Source organism: Pipistrellus hanaki (assembly GCF_964339955.1).
Source record: "Pipistrellus hanaki genome assembly, chromosome: 3".
NCBI classification, from domain to species: domain Eukaryota; kingdom Metazoa; phylum Chordata; class Mammalia; order Chiroptera; family Vespertilionidae; genus Pipistrellus; species Pipistrellus hanaki.
Window position 1 is genome coordinate 96,880,990 of NC_140505.1, and position 27,479 is coordinate 96,908,468.

A 27,479-nucleotide genomic window follows, 5' to 3' on the forward strand; every position below is an offset into this window, starting at 1 on the left:
ATGCCTTATATTTCACTCAGAAGGAAACCTGTAAGTAGGTCTTATTTTCGGAGGATGTTTTATTTTCGGGGAAACATGGTAGTGGTCAGGGAAGATATCACTGCAAAGGTAAAACTCAAGTAAGGACTTTAGAATGGGCACAGCCATGTGGATACTAGGTGAATAGTGCAAAGGACTCCAAGACAAGAGCACACCTAGAGTGTTCAAGGACAGCCAAGGATCCTCTGTGGCTGGAACAGGAGGAATAAGACAGAGAAGTGGAGACAGGAGACTTGTGAGAGCTCTGCTGTCAAGCTGACCTGGAGAGCCATTTGAAGTTTTGAGAAAGGGAGTGACATGATCTGACCTTACATTCTAGTGTTTTCACTCTGCCCTGATAGAAACTGGATAGTAGAAAAAGATAGTAGCAGGGAATTCTGCTGTCAGGCAATTATTGAAACTCAGTAGAGACCTGACTTTGGACAGATCAGCTGCTGAGTATGTGTCTGCTCAGTACCTGATCACAGTCCAGGGATTAAAGAGCCATTATCATGACTCCTTCTGGACTGCTATTAATCTCTTCCATTTCTATCATTCTTGAGTTTTTAGCTAAACTTCACTTTTTTACCCCTGAAAATAACTTTTCTTTCTCCTTCTACTTGGTATATTTATTGATATCGTCTGAAAATGAGGGGTAGTAAATTATATATAGAAAATTATTTTCTAGTAAATAAGTATAAAACTCTCTACCTTATTGACATGTGAATATATTTTACAAAAATCAAAATAATATAATTACTGCCTCATAACTTGCCAAAATACCATTAATAAAATTTTATGAAATTAGTCACTAGTCAAACTGATAATAATGTGATTTTCAGAAATCAAATTTCATTCTTGCTTACTACAAAATTATAATCTTCAAACGGACTTTATTTTTATAGTAATAATCCTTTTTATTTAATTTAGGAATTACCTGAAAATCCATGGGGGAAATTATCTGTGCATCTCTATTTTGATGGAATGTCACTTTCTTATTTTATGGCACACCATAAATATTGTACTTTTGGACATTCTGAGGAGATATTAAAAGAAGTAAGTGAACTATTTTTCTATAAAAATCTAAATTATAGAAAAACAAATTCTGCTTAAAATGTTCTTTATTGTCTTATAACTTAAGTCTTTAATATGGTTCTACATGTCTGATATGTTGAGAGAATAGATAATTTGTAAAATTTTTATTGAGGAAGCAATATACTATATCATGCTTTATATTGTCCTACAAAAGGCTAATTTCATTAAGATTCATTTAATGTTTCTGTACCTTCAGACCTAGTGAGAAGCCCATATGCTGTGTTAACCAATGTTGTTTAAATATAGAGATGTAAGTAATAAAATCTTAATAGAATGCACTGCTAGAAGAGGACTGTCTCCCAGACTAAATATTTTCCCTTTTATTTGGCATTATAACATTTTCCCCATTTTTCTGAATACAGGAAACTCAAAGCCAGATTTTAAGTTTAGCTTCAATTAAGTAGCCCAATCCAATTGCTTACTGCTTCTGTTTTTTAATATTTTAAAAGCTATAACTAGCCTGTACTAGATAAGTACTTTCTAGAAATAGGGTATTTATAATAAATAATATTTTATATGGCAAGATATTTTTATTCTAGATTTATAGTTCACTTAAGGTTAGTTTTCTGAATATTTATTTTCAGAAAACCAAATATTACATGTTCAGTTTAATAGAGAAAACTACTACTTCTCTCAAATGGAAACTCTGATACTACTTAACTTGGTACATGAAATTCTTACCCCCAGCTTTTTCTTTTAAGGTGTGTGCATGCATGTTGTGCACCCCGTGTGTTTGTGTAAAAGGTGTTTTTACCTATTAAACAGGTTTAAGAAAGATTAATCTCTTTCAGTATTACTCTTCAATGTTAACATTTAAAACAAAAGATAAGAGCTCCCACTCTCTTACAATTAACTAAATACAGTTGACATATTTTATATGTTAGCATAATTTTGAGGGTTTTTACTGTTGCACTATTCAGATTACTCCAAACATTATAGTTTCCCATAGTTAACCTGAAATAACTAAATGAATGCCAACAAGCACAAGCATCCAGTTTGTATAGAGATGAAAAATGAAAGTGCCTAAAAATGATGTTACATAGTTAAAGATGGTTTTATTCATTAATAATATTGTATTTCAGAAACCAACAGATTACAGTAAAAAGTATGAGGATGAAAGATGGGAAATAAGGTTTGAGGTAAGTTTCAATCCAAATATTTTGGAAACTTTGGACACTTTATCAATGTAAAGGATTTGGTACAAAATCAGGAAGTAAGCATTTTCTTTTATATCAGCTTCATCGAGGCAAAATTTATATACCATAAATTTCAACTTTTTAAAGTATACAATTCAGTGGATTTTTAGTATGTTCACAGAGCTGTATTCACAGAGTGCAATCTTCATGACTATTAATTCCACATTTCCTCACCTGACAAAGAAACCTCACCAACAGTAATCACTTCCCATTCTCCCCTTCTCCAGTCAGTCTCCTGGATACCATGAATGTCCTGTCTCTGTGGTTTTGCCTTTACCGGACATTTCTCATAAATGGAATCACACAATACAAAGCCCTTTGTGATTGGCTTTTTTTTCTTTCAGAATAATGTTTTCAAGCTTCATTCATGTTGGAGTATGTTTCTTATTTTTTTAAATATATTTTATTGATTTTTTACAGAGAGTAAGATAAAGGGATACAGAGTTAGAAACATCGATGAGAGAGACATCGATCAGCTGCCTCCTGCACACTCCCCACTGGGGATGTGCCCGCAACCAAGGTACATGCCCTTGACCGGAATCGAACCTGGGACCTTTCAGTCCACAGGCCGACGCTCTATCCACTGAGCCAAACTGGTTTCAGTGTATGTGTCTTTTTTATGTCTGAATAATATTTCATTGTGTGGATAAACCACATTTTGTTTACCCATTAATCTGTTGATGGACGCTTGGGTTATTTCTACCTCTTTTCAATTGTGAGTAAAACTATGGTGAACATTTATGTACAAGTTTTTTTTGATATCTGTTTTCACTTCTCCTGGGTATGATCCTAGAAGTGGAATCATACCAGGAGAAGTGAAAACAGATATCCATCAAGACATCTGATGACTTTGTTTACCATTTTAAGGAATCCTATCAGACTTGTTTTCTTAAGGGACTGTACCATTTTCTTTTTGTACTGGGAACGTACAAGGGTTCATTTTCCATATCCTTACCAGAACTTGCTACCTGACTTTTTTCCTAGCCATCTTAGGATAGGGGTGAAGTGTGGTATCTCATTTTGGTTTTGATTTGCATTTACCTGATGATCAATGATGATGAGCATTTTTCCATGTGCTCTTTGACCAAATTTGTATATTTTCTTTGAAGAAATTTCTATGCAGATCCTCTGTTTAGGATTTGATGCCAAAACCAAGGCAGCAAAAACAAAATTAAATAAATGGGACTATATCAAAATAAAAAGCATCTACAGAGCAAAAGAAATAATCAAAAATGAAAAGGCAGTCTACTGAATGGGAGAAAATGTTCGCAGATCATATATCTGCTAAGGCGCTAATATTCAAAATATGTAAAGCAGTTATACAACTCAATAGCAAAAAAAAAAAAAAAATTTTTAATGGGCAGCCCTGGCCAGTGTTGCTTAGTGATTAGAGCATCAGCCCAGGCACCAGAGTGTCGTTGGTTTGATTCCTGGTCAGGGGCACATACCTGCATTGCAGGTTTGATCCCAGGCCTGGTCAGGGTGCGTTTTTATCACATGGATGTTTCTCTCTTCTTTCCCTCTCCTTCCCTCCCACTCTTTTAAAAAGCAATGAAAAAAAATTCTCAAGTGAGGATTAATAACAACAACAACAAAACAAAAAAAAATAGGGAAAGGATCTGAATAGACATTTTTCAAAAAAGACATACAAATAGCCAAAAGCTATATGAAAAGATCACTAACCATAAGGAAAATGCAAATCAAAACCCTAATGAAATATCACCTCACACCTTTTAAAATGGTGATAAAAGAAGAGACAAGTGTTGGTAAGAATATGGAGAAAAGGAAACCCTTTTGTACTGTTGATAGGACTGCAAATTGGTGCAGCCACCATGGACAATAGTATGGAGGTTCCTCAAAAACTTAAAAATACAACTACTGATGATCTAGCAATCCCCTCCAAGGAAACAAAATCACTATCTTGAAAAGATACCTGCACCCCTACATTCAGTGCAATATTATTTACAAAAGCCACGACATGGAAACAACCTGATTATCCATTGATAGGTGATTGGATAAAGAAAATGTGTTATATCTATGTCTATAGATATATAGATACACACGATGGAATATTATTCAGATATAAAAAGGAAACCCTGCCATTTGTGACAACATGGATAAACCTTAAAGTCATTATACCATGAAATTAGTCAGAGAAAGATAAATGCTATTTGATCTCACTTATATAAGAAATCTAAAAAAAAAATGGGCTAATAAATACAGTGAAAAGATTAGTGGTTGCCCGAGATGGGGGCTAAGAGTGGGGAAAATTGGTGAAGATGGTCTGAAGGTACAAACTTCAGTTATAAGATAATTAAGTCCTTGGGATGTAATATATAGTATAGTGACTATAGTTAACAATGCTATGTTTAATAGTTGCTAAGGGAATAAATCTTAAATTTTCTCATCAGAAGAAAAACAGGGTTTCTAACTATGTAAGGCAATTAACTAGACTTGTCGTGATCATTTTACAGTATGTACCTATATGAAATCATTATGTTCACGTTGAACTAATACAAGTTTATATATCAATTATTGATATATTTCAGTAAAACTGGGAAAAATAGTAAAAACAAATAAAAATGGAGAAAAAGTGTTCTCTGTCCCTTTTTAGCCAGTTTTTAGCTAGTGACCTCTGGTTAACCCACCCTTAATATCCTGGCTTTATTATTGTAAGAGTTCTTTATATATTCTGTATACAAGTCCCTGATCAAATTTGCAAATATTTTCTCTCATTCTGTGGGAGAAATTTTCACTTTCTGGGTAGTATTCTTGGAAGCACCTGAGTTTTTTAATTGTAATGAGTCTAATATATATGGTTTTTATTCTGTCACTTGAGCTTTTTGGTGAGGAAAGTAAGAGTTATAAGTAAAAGTTTTCTCATGCATAAATAGAACTTCAATTCTATTATTAAAATATCATAAGCTTGTTGTAAAGTGATTTGTAACAAGTCAGTAAATTCAACAATGGGGTAGTCACTTTTTGCTTAACTCTACTAAGTGATTCAGATACGTTTTATTTTGCCACTAGTTTGGAGATATTAAATACTGATAAATTAATCTACAAATTTGAATGTGATAATTTTAGTTCTTATGCTAATTACTATATTTTAAAACTTTCTATAAGAAAAACTCGCACAATTATGTATATATTTGTAACTTTCTATTATTTCTTATGATTTTATAGAGCTTAAAAAAAAGCACTAATTTTTTATGATATTAACTTAAATCTTTTGGGATTTCCTATATTACTTTAGTTTTTATTATAAAATACATACTTATTCTAAAAATAAATGCTATGGAAATGTGAAAAGGAAAGAAGTCCAAACACCCCAGTCCTACTGGACAGTAGCATTACTGTTAACTATTTCTTAACCATTTTTCCAGAACATTGTGTATGTGCAAATATCTAACCTAATAAAAAAGGATAATATTCAAATTAACCATCATTCCATCACAAAGATAACAGCACCTATAGTGGCTGGGGCGGGATGCTGGAGTCATTGCCCCGGCAACGAGGTCAGCGTCCCACACCCCGGTCACGGAGGGCGAGTGGAGACAGAGCACCCAGAGGTGCCTGCTCTGAACCGCTGCTATGTGGCTCAGAGCATGCCCCCTCCCCAGCAGACACAACACAAGAGGCCTTTGCACGTGGGCTGTAGAGAAACATCTTTTCTGACCACTCATTGGCTAAGCTCCCTGTATGCCACCACTCGTAGTGTTCTTGGTAACTTGGGTAATAGGAATCCAAGAAGGTGATCTAGGATTTTCCACCCCACTCCTGGAGGAAAAAACTAAAGTTCACTGCAGGAGGGGCAAAGAAATGTCATATTCTGCCCTAGCTGGTTTGGCGCAGTGGATAGAGCCTCAGCCTGCCAACCACGGGGACTGGGTTCGATTCTAATCAAGGGCATGTACCTAAGTTGCAGGCTCCTCCATGGCTGGGGCCCAGGTCAGGGCTCATGCAAGAGGCAACCAATAAGAGTGTCCCTCTCACACTGGTGTTTCTGTCTTTCCCTCTCTCTTCCAAGCCCTCTAAAAATCAGTGGAGCCCTAACTGGTTTGGCTTAGTGAATAGAGCATCGGCCTGTGGACTCAAGGGTCCCAGGTTCGATTCTGGTCAAGGGCATGTACCTTGGTTGCGGGTACATCCCCAGTGTGAGGTATGCTGGAGGCAGCTGATTGATGTTTCTCTCTCATCGATGTTTAACTCTCTCCCTCTCTCTTCCTCTCTGTTAAAAAAAATCAATAAAATATATTTTAAAACATAAATAAATAAAAATAAAAATCAGTGGAAACATATCCTCAGGTGAGGATTAAAAAAAAGAAGAAAGAAAGAAATGTCATGCCCTATGAAGACACATCTTGGAAATGCCTAAAGAAAGTTATCATTTTTTCGTGGTGAGGGCCTGGAGTCCGTGTTGATGACAACACCTTAGCGGCTATGGCAGCCTACAGTGGCTGCAGCAGCGGGGTGATGGGGCTGGCGCCTTCCCCTGATCAGCCCTATCACCTCCCACAGAGGGAGGCCAGACTGTAGCTTAGGCTCACCCCCCAGGGGGAGTGGGCCTAAGCCATCAGTAGGACATCCCCTGGAGCTCCCAGTCTGTGCATGGGGGCAGGCTGGGCTGAGGGGACTCCCCCTCCCCCCAACAGTGCACGAACTTCATGCCCCGAGTCTCTAGTGTAGACATAAATAAACATTCATGTAGTGTTTTTTCATACAATTTTTTTTTAATTGAGGGGGGGAGAGAATTCTAAATATCTTCTGTTTATTCGTCACATTTTGGTCCTGCAATCTGATGAAACCATTTTGTGGTTTGTGTGTATCAGAGAGCTTGCTTTCCACTTATTGCGTAAGTTATTGTACATTGTCCTGAATTTTGATAGTGTAATCTGTAATGGATTTCTCAGTAGTCATTCTGAATTTGATTTATTTGTGGTGTTTAGGAATTGCTTTTATCTGAAACAGAGACCCCTATTTTACCACCATATTTGCCTTCATCTCTGCCGCCCCCAAAAGAACTCTATGCTGTTCAAGTTAAGCACGTGGTCTCACCTAATGAGGTATGTAATTTAATTTACATGATTAATTGATGGTTAAAAACATAACATGCAATCTTGGTCTTAAACACTAGGATTTTTCATGTTTTCATCTTACTGACTTTAATTAATTGAGAAGTGATGACCTCTAGTTTGTCCATCCTATAATTTCCTGTTCAGACATTTGTTTATATTTAATAAGGCAAGTATTTCTTAAGCCTTGGCTTGTTTTCCCAGTGTTGCCATAGTTATATTTATATCAAGTATTTAAATTTTTAAACTGGATCAATTTCCACCTATGAAATCTTACACATCTCACTCCCCTGTCCTATTCATTACAGGAAGTCTAGACACTTTTCACACTGCTTTGTATTTTTCCATGCCAGTGATCACCTTCTAATGTCCTCTCCACTTTCTTACTTTTCCATACGAGAAAGTCACTCCACAAAGACAGATTTTTGTCTGTTTTGATCACTGGTGTATCTCCCAAATCTAGAATACTGCCTGATAAATAGTAGGCACTCAATAAATATGAACACATCATTGGCCAACAAAAAAGCAAGCAATGACAGTGTAGTAATGCATCCAGTTTACACAGAAAAACTTTCCTTCAATGGCAAGGAAAGGACTTGCTTTATAGTTTATTCAGAGAGCATAGAAATGTACAATTACTATTTGTTTTAATAAGTTTTTGGTATTATTTATTGCTGCATAATAGATTACCCCAAATTTAGGAGCTTCAAACAACACACAGGAGAGTCAGGAATCAGGAGCATCTTAATTCAATACTAGCTCAGATCTCTCAAGATCACAATCAAGATGTTGGGGTTAGGGAGGGTGTTGTAGGATTCACTCAAAAAGACTCACATGAGGGACTCAGTACCTTGCCCTGTGGTCCTCTCCCTTGACCTACGCAGCTGAAAGCCTCCCCGTGTCAAGGACAACACCATCAATAGAGGTCTCATGTCTTCTATAATCTGATCCTGGAAGTCACATACCCTCTGTCATGTCCTTTTGGTCACAAAGATCAACTCTGGTATGATGTGGGAGAAGAACTTCACAAGGAATCATTGGGGCCATTTTTGGAGAACATCTGCAGGGATTTCATCTGTAGAAATTAATACTGAAAGAAGTTTCTTCCTGCCCTTCTCCCCACACAGGTGTACATTTGCCTTGATTCTGTGGAAAACTGCAATCTCTGTAACCAGCATAGTGACACAGATGACAGTGGAGTCAGCTGGGAATCTGAGTCTGAGAGCCTCAATGAAGCTCTGCGGAGGTTCAATACTAATGTGGAGACTTTCCCACCTCTGACAGACTTCAGAACAGGTAGCCCACACTCTCTGAGTGCAATGGGATTCTTAGTTTTGTTTGAATGGGTGGTGAGGTTGGTGATTTCTAATGTTATCACACTCCCTGGATGTGCTGATCTCTCAATCAAGATGCGGTAGATGACCTTCCCGATCTTCTAAGTGACCTAAGAGGTAAATACTTCCTCGGACACCTTCATTTTCCAGAACTTGAGCTCATTGAAAAATTGCACAAAGATGTTTTGTCTAAGCTTAAGGTTTTGCCACTAGCTCAAATTGTGAGAGTTGTTATTCAGACCCAAATGGCAGTCATTTTCTTTTTTTTTTTCTTTTTCAAAATATATTTTATTGATTTTTTATTTTTTTTTATTTTTTTTATTTATTTATTTTTTTGTCTCTTGTTTTTTTTTTTGTTTTTTTTAATAAGTTTTTTTCATATTATTACAAATGTTCCTTCCCCCCCCCCCACCATTGCTCTCCTCCACCAGGTTCCCACCCCACCCTCTGCCCTTTCCCCTCTCCCCATTGTCCTCATCCATAGGTGCACAGTTTATGTTCAGTCTCTTCCCACGCCCCCCTCTCCCCTTTTCCCCAAGAATCGTCAGTTCACTCCCCTTCCATACCTCTGATTCTATTATATTCAACAGTTAATATTGTTCATCAGATTTTTTTAATTTCCTTGGTTTTTAGATTCACTTGTTGATAATTACGTATTTGTTGTTCATAATTTTTATCTTTGTTTACTTTCTCTTCTGAAAGAACCCCCTTCAGCAATTCATATAATTCTGGTTTGGTGGTGATGAACTCCTTTAGCTTTTTTTTATTAGTGAAGCTCTTTATCTGGCCTTCGATTCTGAGTGATAGCTTTGCTGGGTAGCTTATTTTTGGCTGTAGGTTCTTGCTATTCATCACCTTGTATATTTCTTGCCATTCCCTTCTGGCCTGCATGGTTTCTGTTGAGAAGTCAGCTGACAATCGTATAGGTGCTCCTTTATAAGTTACTACCTTCTTTGCTCTTGCTTCTTTTAATATTCTCTCTTTATCTTTTGCTCTTGGAATTTTAATAATGATGTGTCTCGGTGTGGTCCTCTTTGGATTCCTTTTGTTTGGAGTTCTGTGCACTTCCTGGACTTGTAAGTCAAATTCTTTCACCAGGTGGGGGAAGTTTTCTGTCACTATTTCTTTCAGTATGTTTTCGATATCTTGCTCTCTCTCATCTTCTGGAACCCCCATAATTCTGATGTTGGTTCGCTTGAAGTTGTCCCAGAGGTTTCTTACATTATCTTCAATTTTCTGGATTCTCTTGCCTTCTAGCTTCTGTGGAGGAGTGTCTTCTGGCTCTTTATGTTCCAAATCTTTGACTTGATTCTTGCGATCTTCCCTTCTGTTTTTAGGACTCTGTAGAATATTTTTTATTTCAGACAATGTATTCTTTATTTCTTGTTGTTCCCTTATCATTTCTTGATGGTCTCTTTTCATATCCTCATAGGCCTTATCCATCTTTTCTAGGAAATTCTTGAAAAACCTTATAAGCGTAGATTTGAACTCTATATCCAGACGCTTTTTGTCCTCCATTTCTTTCGTTTGTGATCTATTTTGTTGTCGCATTTCGCAGTTACAGATGGGACGGGATTTCAGGGTGGAGCCTGCAGCTTTGGCTTCCGTCAGCCCCGCCCTATGCGGGTCCTTCAGTGCTCGCTGCTGGCGCCTCTGAGAGAAAGGTGCCCTCGATTTTCGCCTGCTGCCAAACAGTCTATGCTCTCCCACAATGAGCCCGGTATTGGGGTTCAGTTCAGTTGGAAGTGGAGTTGGAGGTGGCGTTCACAGCAGTCTGGAGCCCCAGTCTCCTTCCCGTCAGGGCAATCCCGCGGCACAGCCGACCGTCCCTTCTCTGGGGGCAGTGTGCGCGCCTCCGGGACCTCCTTTCTCCGCTACCCCGGGGTTCCGACTTACAGCCCAGCTCCCTATGGCTGAGCCTGAGTCCCCGGGGTCTGGCCCAGAACGGGGGTTCAGAGCAGTCAGGGGCCCAGCACAGTCGGAGTTTTATCTCCTTTCCGCTAGGGAACGCCCGCCAGGCACTCGGCCTCCCTCCTCTCCGGCTCCGTCCTCTCCGCGCGCGCCGCGTGGCTCCGTACCTTAGGCTTTTACAGTTCCTCCATGCTTCCTTCTGGTTTTCTCCTTGCTTCTTGTTGTAGGATTTCCAGTCAGTCGACTTTCCTGTAGTTCTGGGTAATGTCCATTTTATATTTTAGTTGTATTTTATTAAAATTGTTGTGTGCGGCTGCGGCTAGTTGCCTACCCGAGCAGCCATCTTGGATTCTCTCCCCAAATGGCAGTCATTTTCATTGCAAAAACCCACCTAACGTGGTGATTTTAGAGTGGGGCCTGGGAGCTCAGAGTGTGTCCTGTCCTCTCAGACCTTGCTCTCTCTTTTCAAAAACAAACAAACATATTTTTATTAATTTCAGAGAGAGGAAGGGAAAGCGAGAGAGATAGAAACATCAATGATGAGAATCACTGATTGGCTGCCTCCTGCATGTCCTCCGCTGGGAGGGATTCAGCCCACAACCCAGACATGTGCACTGACGGAGAATCAAACTGTGACCTCCTGGATCATAGGTCAATGCTCAACCACTGAGCCATGCCAGCCTGGCCCTGCTCTCTTTTCTTCTTTTTAGCTTATTCTTACTCATATTTATTAAGTATATGTGATTCTCCTATGGAGAAAGTACACTACTTAACTTGTGTCGATAGTTCCCGAGTGCTGTTGTGTTGTCTCTGCATTTCTGTCCATATGTGATATAGAGCTGTATTTATTTTTGGTGTTTTGTACATACAGAGGATATGCTAAAGCAAAGGAAAACATCTGCCTGATGTACCTGCCTTTGCTCAATGAGATTTTCATCAGTTGTGACCCATATTGGGCCCCTTGCCTTCAATGTTCTTCCCCAGAATGTGATTTTAGGTCTCTCACCCCCTTTGCAAGTCCTTCCTGATCACCTGTATGAGTGGCACTGCCCTTTATACCCCGTGCCTTCTACTCTCCTGTGTTAAATAGGGACTCCTAGTACTACCGTGACCAGCGATTAGGGCACCTTGTACAAATATCTGTGAAATGAAAGAGTAAATTCATGATTTTTTTTCTTGTTGTAAACTCAGATTTATAGTCTGGAAGAAACAGTTCTTCCTCATGGCGTTCTTGTCTCAAGGAAAGCCACACAATCTGTGCGATGTGATGGTCATGGAGCTGCATACGTGTTTGTGCATTCTTCTGTAGGCCCTTTATTCTTTAGTATGCACCTGTACCACATGATTCATGAGCAAGTGCCCATTAAAAATGTACATTTAAATCAATTTATGTTGAAGGAGTTGCTTTATGGACTTAAAATAGGACAACTAGGTAGGGGTTTTTCAGTGATTTTTGAGAAGCAACTTTAACTATGTTTATGAAGCTGGAAATGGTAATGGTTGGAAGGGACTATTGACCAAGATTCAGTCAGTTTACTATGCAGACACGTCTATAGATGAGATTCTTACTTTCTATTGGTAACCTTTATATATTCAAATTATTTATAGCTCTGATAAAAATAATTTTTAAATGTCAACATTGGAGGCATTTAAATACCACTTGGCCACAACTGCTTTTCTTTGTGGAAATTTTGTAGAAGATACGATAAAGGAGGGAGGGCTGGAAGCAGAGCAAGATAGGTACCCAGGGTATTGTCTCCTCTGAAGCACATGCTGTTATATCATTGTTCCTCAACTTTACTCAGCACTGGCATGCATTAGCACATTTTTTACTGGGCAAAGGTTTATACCAGGTACATGGTGGGAATGTGTGTGAACTAGTGGGAATGCAGAGAAGGAACATGTGAATAAATCCACTGTGAAAAGAACAGCTCATATTAAAACTATGATGTTGGGACAACTGGACAGATACATGCAGGAAGGAAGGAAGGAAGGAAGGAAGGAAGGAAGGAAGGAAGGAAGGCAGGCCACCAACTTACACTATATACAAGAATAAATTCAAAATGGATAAAGAACTTAAATGTAAGTCATAAAATAATAAAAAATCCTACAAGAAACCATAGGCAGCAAAACCTCAGACATCTCTTGTGGCAATATGTTTATGGACATATCTCCTAGGGCAAAGGAAACTAAGGAGAAAATAAACAAATGGACTACATCAAAATAAAAAGCTTCTGCACAGCAAAAGAAACCATCAACAAAATGAAAAGAAAGCTTATTGTATGGGAGAACATATTTGGCAATGATACATCTGATAAAGGGTTATTATCCAAAATATATAAGGAACTCTTACAACTTAACAAAAGAAAGACAATCCAATTTAAACATGGGCAAAGCACCTAAATAGATACTTCTCCAAAAGAGGACAAAAAAATGGCCAAGAAACATATTTAAAAATGCTTAAAGTTACTGATCATCAGAAAGATGCAAATTAAAACAAAAATGAGGTACCACCTCACACCTGTCAAAATGGCTACTGTCAACAAATGACAAGTGCTGGTGAGAATGTGGAGAAAAGGGAAACCTAGTACACTGCTGATGGAAATGCAGACTGGTGCAATCATTATGGAAAACAGTATGGTGTTTCCTCAAAAAAATAAATATGGAACTGCACTTAAGCCAGTGATCCCACTTATAGGAATATTGCCTAGGAAACCTGAAACACCAAAGAATGTATGCACCCCTATGTTCATAGCACAATTTACAATATCTAAGATCTGGAAACAGCCCAAGTGCCTATCAGTAGATGAGTGGATTTAAAAGCTGTGGTACATTTATACCATGGAATACTATGCAGCTGTAAAAAAAAAAAAAAAAAAAAAAAAAAATCTCTTACTCTTTGAGACAGCATGGAGGGACCTAGAGAGTATGATGCTAAGTGAAATAAGTTAGTCAGAGAAAGACAAGTATCACATGATCTCAGTAATATGTGGGATTTAAGTAACAAAGTTAACTGTTAAAAGGAGTGAATCCAGAGACATGGAAGCATGGAACAGAATGTGGAATCTCAGAGGGTGGGTGGGTGGAAGGTAATCAAAGACCTTGCGTGCATATATGCATAACACATGGACACTGACAATAGGGCGCTAAAGGCCTGGGGTGGGGGCAGGCTGAAGGGGGTCAATGGGGACATATGTGATGCTTGCAACAATAAAGAATTATTAAAAAAAAAAAAAAAAAAAAAAAAAGGCCTGGCCCTGGCCAGGTGGTTCCTGTGGTTGGAGCATTGCCCCATACAACAAAAAGTTTTGGGTTCCATTCCCAGTCACGGAACATACCTACGTTGTGAGTTTTATAGAGAAGTTGGTGGAGGCACAAATTTGAAAGCAGGAATAGCAGAAACTGACTTCTTATCCTTTGCAGAAAATGAGGGTCCAAATGAAATAGGATTATAGAGGTGGGGACTGTGGAAGGTGACATAAGTCCTGGACAACAGGAGGACTAGGAACCGTGAGCAGGGGAGAATGCCTCTCTTCAGAGTTTATAAAGTCTAAACAGAAAAGAGCACAAGCCAACATACAGCTCATTGTTGAGTGTTTAATTCTGAATAATGGATGGATATACAGTGATTGTATTTTCTGAGTACTTTACTATGTTTTGGGGGGAAAACATTGACAAATACAGGGCGATGTGACCTCCCCTCTCCTTGTCTCCAGAGATGCCGTGCCTGGCGGAGTACGACGACGGCTCCTGGTACCGAGCGAAGATCGTCTCCGTCAAAGAGTTCAGCCCGCTCGCCGTCCTGGTCCAGTTTGTGGATTACGGATCGACCGAAAAGCTGGCGACGAGCAGGTTTTAAAAAGTCAACTTACTTGAATTAGGTTTCTTAGTTTTCTTTCTGTTTGTTTGTTTTGTTATTTTTTTGTTTTGTGTGAAATAATTATTGGGAAGATTTTTGCCTCTTAAAGAGAATATCTTAAAGCTGTTTCGATATTGGGAATTTTTTAATTTTTTTTGTGGTAAAATAAACTTACCATTTTAGCCATTTTTAAGTATACAATTAATTGTCATTAAGTACATTCACAGTGTTCTGCCACCTTTACCACCATCTACTTTTCAGGACTTTTTCATAAAATCCCAAACAGAAAAAAATCTGTAGCCATTAAACAGTAACATTCCATTCACATTCCCTCAGCTCCTAGTACCACATATTCTACCTCATACAAGTCTAATCATACAATATTTGTTCTTTAGTGTCTTAGTTTACTTAAGAGTAAAGTTTTCAGAGTTCTCCCAATTATTGTATGTATCAGAATTTCATTATTTTTTTTTGTGGATAACATACCATTGTATGTATTCTATATACATTTTCTTCATTCATCTGTTGGATACTTGGGTTGTTTTCATCTGTTGGCTATTGTGAATAATACTCCACTGAGCATTACAAGTAGCTGTTGGAGTTCTTATTTTCAATTATGTAAATTTCTGGGTCATACAGTAATTCTGTTTGACTTTTTGATAAGATGGTAACAGCTGCCAAGCTTCCATAGCAGCTGTATCATTTTATATTCCCACCAGAAATGTATAAGAGTTCCAATTTCTCCACATCCTAGCCATTCCCTATTTTCTGGGGGATTTGTTGTTGTTTGTAATGTCTTTTTTTTTTTTTTTGTGTGTGTGTGTGTGTGTGTGTGTGTGTGTACTATCTTTTTAAATTGTGGTAAAATACAGGTGTCTCAAAATTTACCATCTTAAATGTGTACTTAAGTAGTGTTAATCATACTTACATTGTTGTGCAAGCAATCTCCAGAAATGTTTTCATTTGCAAAATTGAAACTCTGAACCTATTAAATAGAAATTCCCATCCCCCTTTACCCAGCCTCTGGCAGCCACCACTCTCCTGTCTGTATGAATTTGACTATTGTAGATATCCTATCTAATAAAAGGGTAATATGCAAATTAACCATCACTCCATCACAAATATGGCGGCGCCCATAGCCACACGCTGGCAGTGCCCAGTCCTCCCAGCCCCTTGGAAGTCCTCAAGTCCCGGGAGGGGGTGGGGGAAGAGGAAGGCTTGCTTCGTCGCCATGGTGACAAGGCAAGCATTCCAGGCATGGCTGCGGGTGGGCCTCTGGGCAGCGGGCACAGAGCGGCCGGGCCCTGCAGAGAGCTGCTGGACCACGGATTCGTGCACAGGGCTACTCAGACTAAGTATTGATTTTTGTGACCAGCATATTTCACTGAGCATAATGTTCTCAGGGTTCATCTAAATTGTAGCATGTGTCAGAATTTTGTTCCTTTTTAAGGCTAAATTGTATGTATACTACTATTGGGTCGGCAACTAAGTAATTGCGGGTTTCACACATATATGGCTTCAGTTGAATTTTTAGGTTTGCAGACGTAGTACAAATGTAAAACACATTTTGTATTTGATAGTTGGCTATTCAGCTGTTAATCAGTAAAAAAAGTTTTTTGATCTGTTTTGTAGTTTTTGTTTGGCGTTCGTTGAAAAATGGAAAATCAAAAGGAACATTTTCGTCATATTTTGCTTTTTTATTTCCGCAAGGGAAAAACGCATCACAAGCTCATAAAAAGTTATGTGCTGTTTATGGTGACGAAGCCTTAAAAGAACGGCAGTGTCAAAATTGGTTTGCCAAATTTCGTTCTGGTGATTTTTCACTCAAAGATGAAAGACGCTCTGGTCGTCCAGTTGAAGTTGATGACGCCCTAATCAAAGCAATAATCAATTCGGACTGTCACAGTACAACACGTGAGATTGCAGAGAAGCTTCATGTATCACATACATGCATTGAAAATCACTTAAAACAACTTGGCTATGTTCAAAAACTCGATACATGGGTTCCTCATGAACTGAAAGAATCACAGTTAACGCAACGCATTAGCAGCTGCGATTTGCTAAAGAAACGTAATGAAAATGATCCATTTTTAAAACGACTGATAACTGGCGATGAAAAATGGGTTGTTTACAACAATATCAAGCAGAAAAGATCGTGGAGCAGGCCAGGTGAACCAACTCAAACAACATCAAAAGCTGATATTCATCAAAAGAAGGTTTTGTTATCAGTTTGGTGAGATTACAAAGGAATTGTCTACTTTGAACTCTTACCACCCAACCAAACGATCAATTCTGATGTCTACATTGAACAACTAATGAAATTAAACAATGCAGTTGAAGAAAAGTGGCCCGAATTGACAAATCGAAAAGGTGTTGTATTCCATCATGACAATGCAAGGCCACACACATCTTTGGTCACTCGGCAAAAATTAATGGAGCTTGGTTGGGATGTTTTGCCACATCCACCATATAGTCCTGACCTTGCACCATCTGATTACTTTTTGTTTCGATCTTTACAAAACTCCTTGAATGGTAAAAATTTCAATAATGATGATGATGTCAAATCGTACCTGATTCAGTTTTTTGCTAATAAAAAACAGAAGTTTTTTGAACGTGGGATTATGATGCTGCCTGAAAGATGGCAAAAGGTCATTGATCAAAATGGGCAATACATTACAGAATAAAGTTATTTAGTTCCATGAAAAAATTGTCTTTGATTTTCTTTTAAAAATCCGCAATTACTTAGCTGCCGACCCAATACATTGTATATATCCATTCATCCATTAGTGGGTAGTTTGATTTTACCTTTTAGTTATTGTGAATGATGCTGCTGTAGGAGTTCAGATAACTTTTAGGACTCTGCTTTCAGTTCTTTGGGGTATGTACCCAGAAGTGCAATTGCTGGGTCATATGCTCATTCTCATTTTGGTATTTGGAGAAACCACCAAAGTGTTTTTCCATAACAGCTGTATTATTTAAAATTCCTACTGAGTGTCCCAAGAGTTCGTTTTTCTCCACATCCTCCCCAACATTTGTGTGTGATAGTTAGTGGTCATCCTGATGGGTGTGAGGTGGTATCTCATTAGTGGCTTTGATTTGCACTTCCCTAATGATTAATGATGCTGAGAATCTTTTCATGTGTGTCGGCCATTTATAGATCTTCATTGAAGAACTGTCTGTTTTGTAATATATGTTTACTCTCATTCTTTCTGTAGGTTGCCTTTTTACTGTTATGTCCTTTGCAGTTGTTATTTAGTTTTGGGATTTTGTTTTTTTTGTTAATCCTCACCTGAGGATATTTTTCCATTGATCTTTAGAGTGGAAGAGAGGGACAATGGAAGGGGAAGAGAAACATCAGTGTGAGGCACAGAAATTGTTTATCTCCTGCATATGCCCCAACCAGTCTTGATGAAACCGAAACCCATATATGTCCCCTTCACCAGGAATCAAACCTGTGACCCTCTGGTGCACAAGTTGAAGTCCTAACCACCTAACAATACTGGCCAGGGCTCCGTTGAAATTTTTAATTTGATGTAGTCATTTCCCCCCCCCTTCATTGCCTATGCTTTTAGTGTCGTATTCGAGAAATCATTGCAAAATCCAACTTCCTATTTTAGCTATTAGAGAATTTTAATCGTAACATTCTGAACATTTTAAGAATTTCTTTTGTGACAGACTACGTCAGATTCCTCTGCACCTTATGCAGTACCCAGCCCGCGCCATAAAAGTCCTATTGGCAGGATTTAAACCTCCCTTAAAAGATTCAGGAAAGACAAGAATACCTTATTGTCCCAAATGGAGCATGGAAGCTTTGTGGGCTATGATAGACTGTCTTCAAGGAAAACAACTTTATGCTTCTTCCATGGTAAATATCTGTCTTAATTTGCCAAAATCCTCTCAAACTATCTCTAGGGTCCCTATTAACTTTCTAAAGTGTTTTCTGTCTGTTCAACTCTAGTTTAAAAATGCTTTAATGTATATAAAACTGTAAATACTATAGGATTAATTTTATGACTTACCAAAATGTCTTAGTGATGTTATGACTAACATAAAAGTGGTCAAGCCGAAACCGGTTTGGCTCAATGGATACAGCGTCGGCTTGGGGACTGAAAGGTCCCGGGTTCGATTCCGGTCAAGGGCATGTACCTTGGTTGCGGGCATATCCCCAGTAGGGGGTGTGCAAGAGGCAGCTGATCGACGACTCTCTCTCATCGATGTTTCTAACTATCTCTCTCCCTTTCTCTCTGTACAAAATCAATAAAATATATATATATTTTTAAAAAGTGATCAAGTCTTCTGTATAATCAGGGAACTGATGAGTCAAGGGAAACATGCAAAGCACTAATTAATGAGGTAGAATGAAGTCCTGTGAGTTAGCTATTTGGGGGGCAGGGAGCAGTGTAAGAAGCAGGAATAATGGGGATATGCTGTTGAGCTCCTTCTTAGTAGACACTGCGGTACTTACACTGAAAAGTAGGTCAGGGAAGTGGCATTCGCACTGCATCCTAGCAGATGAGTAGGAAAGGCTAGAGGGGAATTCTGATCAGTCATAGAAAGGTCTGAATTTTACTCATATTGTAACTATACTAACTTTGGATTATGTGATGCAGTAGAATCTATATAAAAATAAAAAACTTACGATGGTGGTTGGTGTAAATGTGCTTTCTTCTATAGAGGTTAGCATGTCATAAAGGGCAGCCCACAGGCAGAATCCAGCCAGCACACATATTTATATAGTGCTGTTTAAAAACTGAAAATTTTTATCTCCCCCACACCCCCCAAAAAAGTCTGTACTTCTGATTTCTGATTATTATAAAGTACTAGAGGCCTGATGCACAAAATTCATGCACAGAGGCAGGAGGTATGTGTCCCTCAGCCCAGCGGCACCCTCTCCAATCTGGGACTGCTGGCTCCCAACCACTCGCCTGCCTGCCTCCCTGATTGCCTCTAACTGCTTCTGCCTGCCAGCCTGATCACCCCCTACCCACTCCCTTGCCAGCCTGATTGATGTCTAACTTCTTCCCTGCCAGCCCGATTGCCCCTAACTGCCCTCCCCGGCCAGCCTCGTCATCTCTAATTGCCCTCCCCTGCTGGCTTGCCCTCCCCTGCAGGGTTGATTGCCTTCAACTGCCCTCCCCTGCTGGTCTGGTCCCCCCCCCCCCCAACTGCCCTCCCCTGCTTCCCTGGTCCCCTCCAACTGTCCTCCCCTGCAGGCCATCTTGTGTTCAAATGATGGTCAATTTGCATATTACCTCTTTATTATATAGGAGAATAGGAACCCTAGATCTCCTTTCCAAATGGCAGTCAGTTGGAGAGGTGTGGCAACAACCCTTCTATAGATGGAAACATTCTCTTCAATTCATCCCACCCCTCAACTGTTGTTTCACCCAAACTTGGGGACCCAAGATTTTGGTTGTGACAAGAATGAGCTTTTAATGAAATAGTGCTGTGAACTAGAAAGTGATTTTTGAAAGAAAAAAAAAACCCTGTACATATCCAGCTCCTATCTGTGCAGAATGGTGTAATGTAAATAGCTTATGCAGTTTCTCACAAGAAGCCCCTGAAAGAAAATATAGACAAGGCAAGTAAGTGTTCTTAGAGATACATATTTATTCACTTCTGTCAAAGTTTGGTCACTTTTTGCATAGAGGTATAATGCTTAATAGGTACAATGTAAATATATTTTTAAAAGAATTGTAGGGTTGTTGTTTTTGTTTTTTTTGCCAAAACCAGTTTGGCTCAGTGGTGGAGCGTCGGTCTGCGGACTGAAAGGTCCTGAGTTCGATTCGGTCAAGGGCATGTACCTTGGTTGCGGGCACATCCCCAGTGGGGGGTGTGCAGGAGGTAGCTGGTCAATGTTTCTCTCTCATCGACATTTCTAGCTTGCGCTCGCACACGCGCGCTCTCTCTCTCCCTCTCTCTCCCTCCCTCCCCCCCCCTCTCTCTTCCTCTCTGTAAAAAAATCAATAAAATATATTTTTTTAAAAATAAATAAATAAATTGTAGAGTTTTTTAAAGCCTATTGGCTCAATTAGGAAAAGTCTGTGGAGGAGTTTCATTTTAAATAAAGGATGGGAAAAAATGTGATTAGTAGGAAACCATTATACTCTGTACTTATGCCTTTTATAAATTATAAATAAGCTTGAGAATGCCTTTTCCTCCTCCCAGATGTAGGAGGGGAAAGGCAGCAAAGACATTATTGTATTTTCTTGACAACTGCTTCTTAATTTTAGGCTCGGGCACCAGAACAAATAGTGACACTGTATGAAGATGAACAGTATCCAGTTCATATGTCATTAATAGAAATGGGGCTTGCAGAGCGAGATGAATGATGTAAGTGTGACTTGTTTACCTGTATAGTTGACATAAAGTAGGTGACTAGTATAGACAAAATTAAGGCTAAGTTGCCCATAATGGAACCTTTAGACTTTCCTTGATTTCTCAAAGGAATGACAACAGAGCTCAATAAGAATCTCTCCTAGATTTCTTCATAGGATAGGGGGCACTATAAATAAATTACGCACATACTATGGAATGCATATAGCACTGTTGAGTAATCAATGTCCTAGTAACCAAGTTATCAAAGTACCTGGGTAACTAGCTAATAACTCTTTGTCTTTACCCATTCACACAAAGTAGCAAGTGAGTCAGGAACGAGACTTGAACATTAAGCAAAGGTTTAAATAATACACATTTTGTTTTTCAGGTATACAGCCCAGGAGAAAGTTCCCTGTTGTATGTAGACCATTTCATGCTTGTTTTCCTTTAGATATTCTGCAATAATGTTGGCCCCCTTTCCCCCCCTACTATGTTGAATTGTTAGGAATTGTTTGAAAAAGTTAATAAATATTTGCTTTAAAAATTTTGTATCCCTATAATTTTGAAATACTTTAGACCCATGGGGAAAAAACAATTGTTTCATTTATAATTAACCAGAGGCCCAACGCACGAAAGTTAGGCCTGCCTTCCCTCAGTTGCCAGCTCCGGCTTCCCTTTGGCACCTGAGATCCGGGCTGGCTTCCCTTGGGCTGGCTTCTCTCAGCATATTTATGTACCAGGAAGGATGTCTGGTCTAATTAGCATATTACCTTTTTATTATTACGAATATAATTAGGAAAGATATTATTAGTACAGTTGTAGGCACCTGTAGTACCCCTTCCACAATCATTCTCTTCCCTATAAAGGTGAGCACTACTGTGAATTGGGTGTTTATCATTCTTATATAGATCTTTATAACTTTTTACTGTCTATGAACGCATCCCTAAACAAAATGTTACTCTCTATATTTTTTAATGTGTGCAATGCCTCACAATTAGTATTACTTTCCTATTTCATTTCCACTGTTTATCCATATTGGTATATTTTACTCACTTTATTATGTCCATCTGTGTACATAATTTATTCTGTTGCTAACTATTTTTAAATTGTTCCCAGTTTTTTCTCAGTTACAAGTATTCTTCTGCAGGAGCCCTTGTGTACATGTGAGTGGTTTTCTAGTGTATTAGTAGTACGGAGTCATGGATAATTGCTTTCCAAAAGGGGATTTACCAGTTTACTCCCTCATTAGTTCCTTGCCAACACATGCTGTGGCCAGACAATTATTTGAAGTGTATGGTACAAGTATAAAAAGATAGCCCATTATAGTCACTTGTTTATTATTTGTTAACATATCCTTTGTCCATTTTTCTATTGAATTGTTGGTAATTATCTTAGTGTTTTGTAGGATTCTTTATACATTCTGGATATTGAATCCTTTGTCAAGTATATGTATCTTTAATGAGTTTATGGCTTAATACTGTTTTTTGTGGCATTTAAAAAAATATTTTTATTGATTTGAGAAGAGAGCAAGCAAGAGAAACATCAATGGTGAGAGAGAAACATTGATTGGCTGCCTCCTGCTACGAGTAGCACATGCTCTTACAGGAACTCAAATGGTGACCTCCTGGTTCATAGGTCAACGCTCAACCACTGAGCCACACTGGCCAGGCTATGGCATCTTTACGTCATTTTTATGTGGCTTTCTAGGTTTTATTTAAACCTTCTCCCTCTGGCCTATGTGCTCAGTGGTTAGAGCATTGGCCAACACACCAAAGGATCACAGGTTCAATTCCTGGTCAAGAGCCACATACCTGGGTTACAGGTTTGATCCCCAGCCAGGGTGCATGTGAGAACCAACCAATGGATGTTTCTCTCACATTCATGTTTCTTTCTTTCTTCCCCTTCCACTCTCTCTAAAAATCAATGGAAAAAATATCCTCAGTTTCACCAGGGGGTCTTGATCCGGCATCTAGAAGGGTTCAGGAAATCTGGAGAAGGGGCAGTGCGTAAATTAGAGTCCCAAGACGAAACATAATTTTGAAAGGCAAAGGAGCTTGGCTAAAGAAACCAAGTTCTCTTTGTCTCAGGACCCCTTGCTTTTTATTAACACAATTTGTCCTAAGGCAAGATATACACATAAAAAGACAGGGTTAGGTACAGAATCCATTGTCAAATGGGGAATTGCCTTTGGCTGTTCAGGTGTTTGGCCAACTGGAGGCAATAGCACGTAGATTAAGATGCCCTGAGCTGTCTGGCAGCAAGCAATCAATTTATGTATCCCTTTCAGGTTTGGGGAAATGCCTTTCAGCCAGCCCAGATGATTCAGCCCTTGCTGACATGCTGGAATTGGCTTCAGGCACCTCAGGTGAAAGATTAACAAACAAAAACAAAAAGGTTCTTCTCTATTTTGAGGTAATCTTTTATTTTCTCTGAAAAGTTTTCACCTTCATATTAATTTCTTAAATCACCTGAAATACATTAAGCTTTGAAAAAGAAAGTCATTGATTGCGGCCCTCACTGGGTTGTTCAGGTGTTCGGCTCGATACCTAGTCAGGGCACATACCTAGGTTGTGGGTTGGTCAGATGTATTTGGGAGCAACTCATCAGTGTTTCTCTCTCTCTCTAAAAATCAATAAACATATCCCTGCATGAGAAAAAAAAAGTTTTTAAGATTTTTTTTACTGAGTCATTGCCATTACTATTGTCATATTACACTGACTAGACCCATTTTTTATTACATAAATTTACATGTAAATGACTTGCCCTTCCTTCAAGGAGATCTAGCTTCCGTCAGCCAACTGTCTTATCTATATCCTATAAATAAAAGGCTAATATGCAAATAGACCAAACGGCAGAACAACTGAACAACAGGTCATTATGATGTGCACTGACCACCAGGGAGCACATAATGTTGGCCCCCTTTTCCCCCCTACTATGTTGAATTGTTAGGAATTGTTTGAAAAAGTTTAATAAATATTTGCTTTAAAAATTTTGTATCCCTATAATTTTGAAATACTTTAGACCCATGGGGGAAAAACAATTGTTTCATTTATAATTAACCAGAGGCCCAACGCACGAAAGTTAGGCCTGCCTTCCCTCAGTTGCCAGCTCCGGCTTCCCTTTGGCACCTGAGATCCTTTCAAGTTGCACAAATTTGTGCAGAGAGCTCCAGGTGTGTGTGTGTGTGTATGAAAGTCCAGAGACTGGAATGGCAGAACGACCAGTGGCACTGTGGCAGCCAACCAGCCTGATCTGGACCCCCATCAGCCCCCAATACCCCAACTGGGCAGGGCCAGCTGCCAACCACTCGAGGCTCCTCCCCCCAGCCTGTCCCACCCCCAGACTCCCTCCCACCCATGCACAAATTTGTGCACCAGGCCTCTAGGAAGTCATAACATACCTGTAGCCAATCACGTATGCCCCCTCCAGTCTCAAGTGTTACATTTTAACCAATTACAATGTCACCCTCATTATTAACTGCTTTCTCTTCACTCAGTTCATCTGTACCCAAAGAATGAACTTTTACCTGTTTTACTTTCTCATTTAATTACAATTAAAGGACCTCTGTAACAGTTAAATGCTTTAATTATTGTATTAATTATACGTAGTAATATTTTGACTAATAAAATTCTTAAGTAAATTTTCTGTAAAGTCCTTGTTCTATAGCTAATGTCCAGTGGAAATGCTATGCAAAATTGTGTATCTTTAAAAAAACTCACCTGAGGATATGTTTATTGAATGTTTTAGCGAAGAAGGGAGAGAGAGAAACTTTGATGTGAGAAACATTGATAGGTTGCTTCCCATATACACCCCACCCAGGGATCAAACCCATAATCTAGGTATGTGCCCTGACCGGGAATCAAATCCACTACCTTTTGGTATACGGAATGATGCTCCAATCAACTGCGCCATCCAGCTGGGCGAACTTGTTTTTTTATAAAGATTTCCAACCAATAAAAGCACCTACTTACTTATAAAGTTTATACAGTTTTTAACAATAGTCTTTCTTTACGTGTTAACAGAGTAAGCGAATTAAAAATGAAAGCTGTCCCTGTGCATTTCAAAATTATGAAAAGGTATAAATTTTATATTCCAACAATCTTTTCCATTTATACACACACACACACACACACACACACACACATTTATATAAATTAAACCACAAAATTGACAAGAAATGTACATTTTTACCAAGAAATCAAGTTAGTGTTATTTCATGATTACATCCACAGGAGTATTACAATTTTGTATCCATTAGAACATTACCATCCTTGTCTTTAACTCTTACTCGACCATGAGGGTATTTTGTTTCTTGATGTCCATTTGCATAGACAGTTTTAACAGTGCCATCTGGATACTCCCGTCTCTTGAACTGGGCAGTGTGTAGTTCTCTCTGGCCATTATTAAACTCTATGATTTTTCTGCCATCTCTGTAAATTTAGAATAGAATTTAATTTTGTATCCTTTTCTCTGCACAAAACCTTCTTTGCAAATTCTTCCAGTATCCCTGCTATAAGGGGATAATTCCAGTTATCAAATTAGCACTTAAATGTATCCAAAAACAGCTTTTTAAAAATAAATTGCTGTATTCACCACAATGCCTAGGTTTGGTGTTTTGTGTTTTTTTTTTGTTTTTTAACTAGCATGTATTCTGCCTCTAAGAAAACTAGGTAGTTTTAAAATAATGGCTTTCAGTTTTGACATTATTCTTTACACAAAGTTAAAAGCCACCTGAGTCTGTGTTTGCATCAGACTGGAGAAGGAAAGGGGCATGATCAGACCTGAAGCCAATGATGAGGCAGAATAAGGAAAAGAGTTAATACCAAGTTGACTGTGTGTCTGGGACATTCACATAGGGATACTGAGTTCAGATGAAAAAAAGCTGGCCAGGAGTTAATGCCTAAAGACGGAGAGATGAGTCCAAGGAGTTTTCAAAGCGTAATTTACATGTAAGATTTTGCTCCAACTTAGGAACAAACTGCTATTTACTAACACCAGATAAAGAATTCATTTTTTTAGGAGGGGAGCAAGTTTATATCATAGAATTCAATGCATCTATGTGTTAGTTGTGTTCATGTTAATGGGTGCTTAACTATCACTCTACGAGAAGAAGGCTGACAGACCTTCACCATGGTTTGAATTAAAATGGTGATATATGCTACTCGTTACTGTGGGCTGAGAAGTCAGTTAAAGTTTCTCACTTCTAGAAACAGGACATTCAAGGGTGTTGACTTTAAAGAATGGGGTCAGGGTGACCAGAGGAGAAAAGTGCTTACAAGGTGACAGGAAGGTCAAGAAAATGAAAACGTGAGAAGAGAAAGTCTGGCTTAAACACGGTGGCCATTGTTGGATTATTCTTAAAACTACCAGGGCAGCTTTTCCTTCTGGGTCTCATTCACTGTTTTCAAATTTCACGAAATTTGTTTATAAACAACTAATTGCCATTCTTATTTCCTAAAGTGTTATATAGATTCTTTTTAGATCTCCAGGATTTGTTTATATATTAGGATATTTCTCTCAAACTATTTCTAACTCCAAAAGGCTGAGAATACTTCTCATCTGCTCTCTGTATCTTTGCTCACTTCTAAACTCACTGAAATTTTAAGTGATTTACACAAATGTTTAAAGGCCTGGTACATGACGTTCGTGCACTTGTGGGGGGTGGGGTAAAGGGAGAATCCCAGACCCTTCTGTGTGTATGCCGACATTCTAAACACTGGGAAACATTTGCCATGACCAAACACTTTAAAATTTTAAAAATTCATCTGGTAATAAAAGTTGAATCATGAAAACTAGAAAATCTATAAACAAATTTAACGGGTATCATACCGTTGTACTCTGACAATTGTGCCATCTGGGAAAATGCTTTCTTCTTGTCCATCAGCAAATAAATTTTTGATAGTCTGGTCAGGAAATGTGATTTCTTTTCTTCCATCTGGGAAGTGTTTTTCTGTTTCAAAAAGGTTACTATAAATGTTTTTTTTTTTAAAGAAGGGCAGAATTTAATAAGGAGAGGGCAGGGCAAGTTTTTACCTATCTGTCCACTTGAGAAATGTAGGACTTCTAGTCCTTCAGGGTAAGTGGTGTGGGTGGTCTGGGCGGCTGCATAGTAGTAGATCTGTAAAGACACAGAGTCACTATGCCTTCTCTTCAGAGACTGGAGGCCCAGTGCACGGAATTCATGCACAGGGGTGGGGGAGTCCCCTTAGCCCAGCCTGCACCCTCTCCAAGCTGGGACCCCTCGGGAATGTCCCTCTCACAATCCGGGAACATTGATTCCTAACTGCTCACCTGCCTACCTGCCTGATCGCAACCCCCCACCCCCACCCCGCTGGCCTGGTCACTCCCAACTGCCCCCCCCTCTGCTGGCCTGGTCACTCCCAACTGCCCCCCCCTCTGCTGGCCTAGTCACTCCCAACTGCCCCCCCCTCTGCTGGCCTAGTCACTCCCAACTGCCCCCCCCTGCTGGCCTGGTCACTCCCAACTGTCCCCCCTGCTGGCCTGGTCACTCCCAACTGCTCCCTCTGCTGGCCTGGTCACTCCCAACTGCTCCCTCTGCTGGCCTGGTCGCCCCCAACTACCCTCAGCCCTGCGCCACCCTGGTTGCCCCTCATTGATCCTCCCGCTGGTCTGGTCAACCTCAACTGCCTTCCCTGCAGGGCTGGTGGCCCCA

General features: G+C 39.2%; 2 protein-coding genes across 9 annotated transcripts in view; one reads left to right on the forward strand and one right to left on the reverse strand.

The window, feature by feature from the left end:
- Positions 1-24,117, forward strand: part of RNF17 (ring finger protein 17) — a gene marked incomplete at its 5' end in the record, with an annotated part of 167,235 nt that extends 143,118 nt beyond the window's left edge. Inside the window, 8 exons of the mRNA XM_084878524.1 lie at positions 949-1,074; positions 2,196-2,252; positions 7,259-7,375; positions 8,512-8,680; positions 14,346-14,481; positions 18,164-18,353; positions 20,722-20,821; positions 21,195-24,117. Coding sequence (XP_084734650.1) covers positions 949-1,074; positions 2,196-2,252; positions 7,259-7,375; positions 8,512-8,680; positions 14,346-14,481; positions 18,164-18,353; positions 20,722-20,820 — 894 coding nt within the window. The 3' untranslated portion in view covers position 20,821; positions 21,195-24,117. The remainder of the gene's footprint in view (positions 1-948; positions 1,075-2,195; positions 2,253-7,258; positions 7,376-8,511; positions 8,681-14,345; positions 14,482-18,163; positions 18,354-20,721; positions 20,822-21,194) is intronic.
- A 430-nt stretch (positions 24,118-24,547) lies between these two features.
- CPAP (centrosome assembly and centriole elongation protein) overlaps positions 24,548-27,479 on the reverse strand; it is a 74,560-nt gene continuing 71,628 nt past the window's right edge. For all 8 annotated transcript variants that reach the window (XM_084878534.1, XM_084878536.1, XM_084878535.1 and 5 more), the window contains 3 exons: positions 26,840-26,924; positions 26,636-26,756; positions 24,548-25,236 (listed from right to left, as the gene is read on the reverse strand). In XM_084878534.1, the coding sequence (XP_084734660.1) occupies positions 25,044-25,236; positions 26,636-26,756; positions 26,840-26,924 (399 nt within the window). In that variant the 3' untranslated portion in view covers positions 24,548-25,043. The remainder of the gene's footprint in view (positions 25,237-26,635; positions 26,757-26,839; positions 26,925-27,479) is intronic.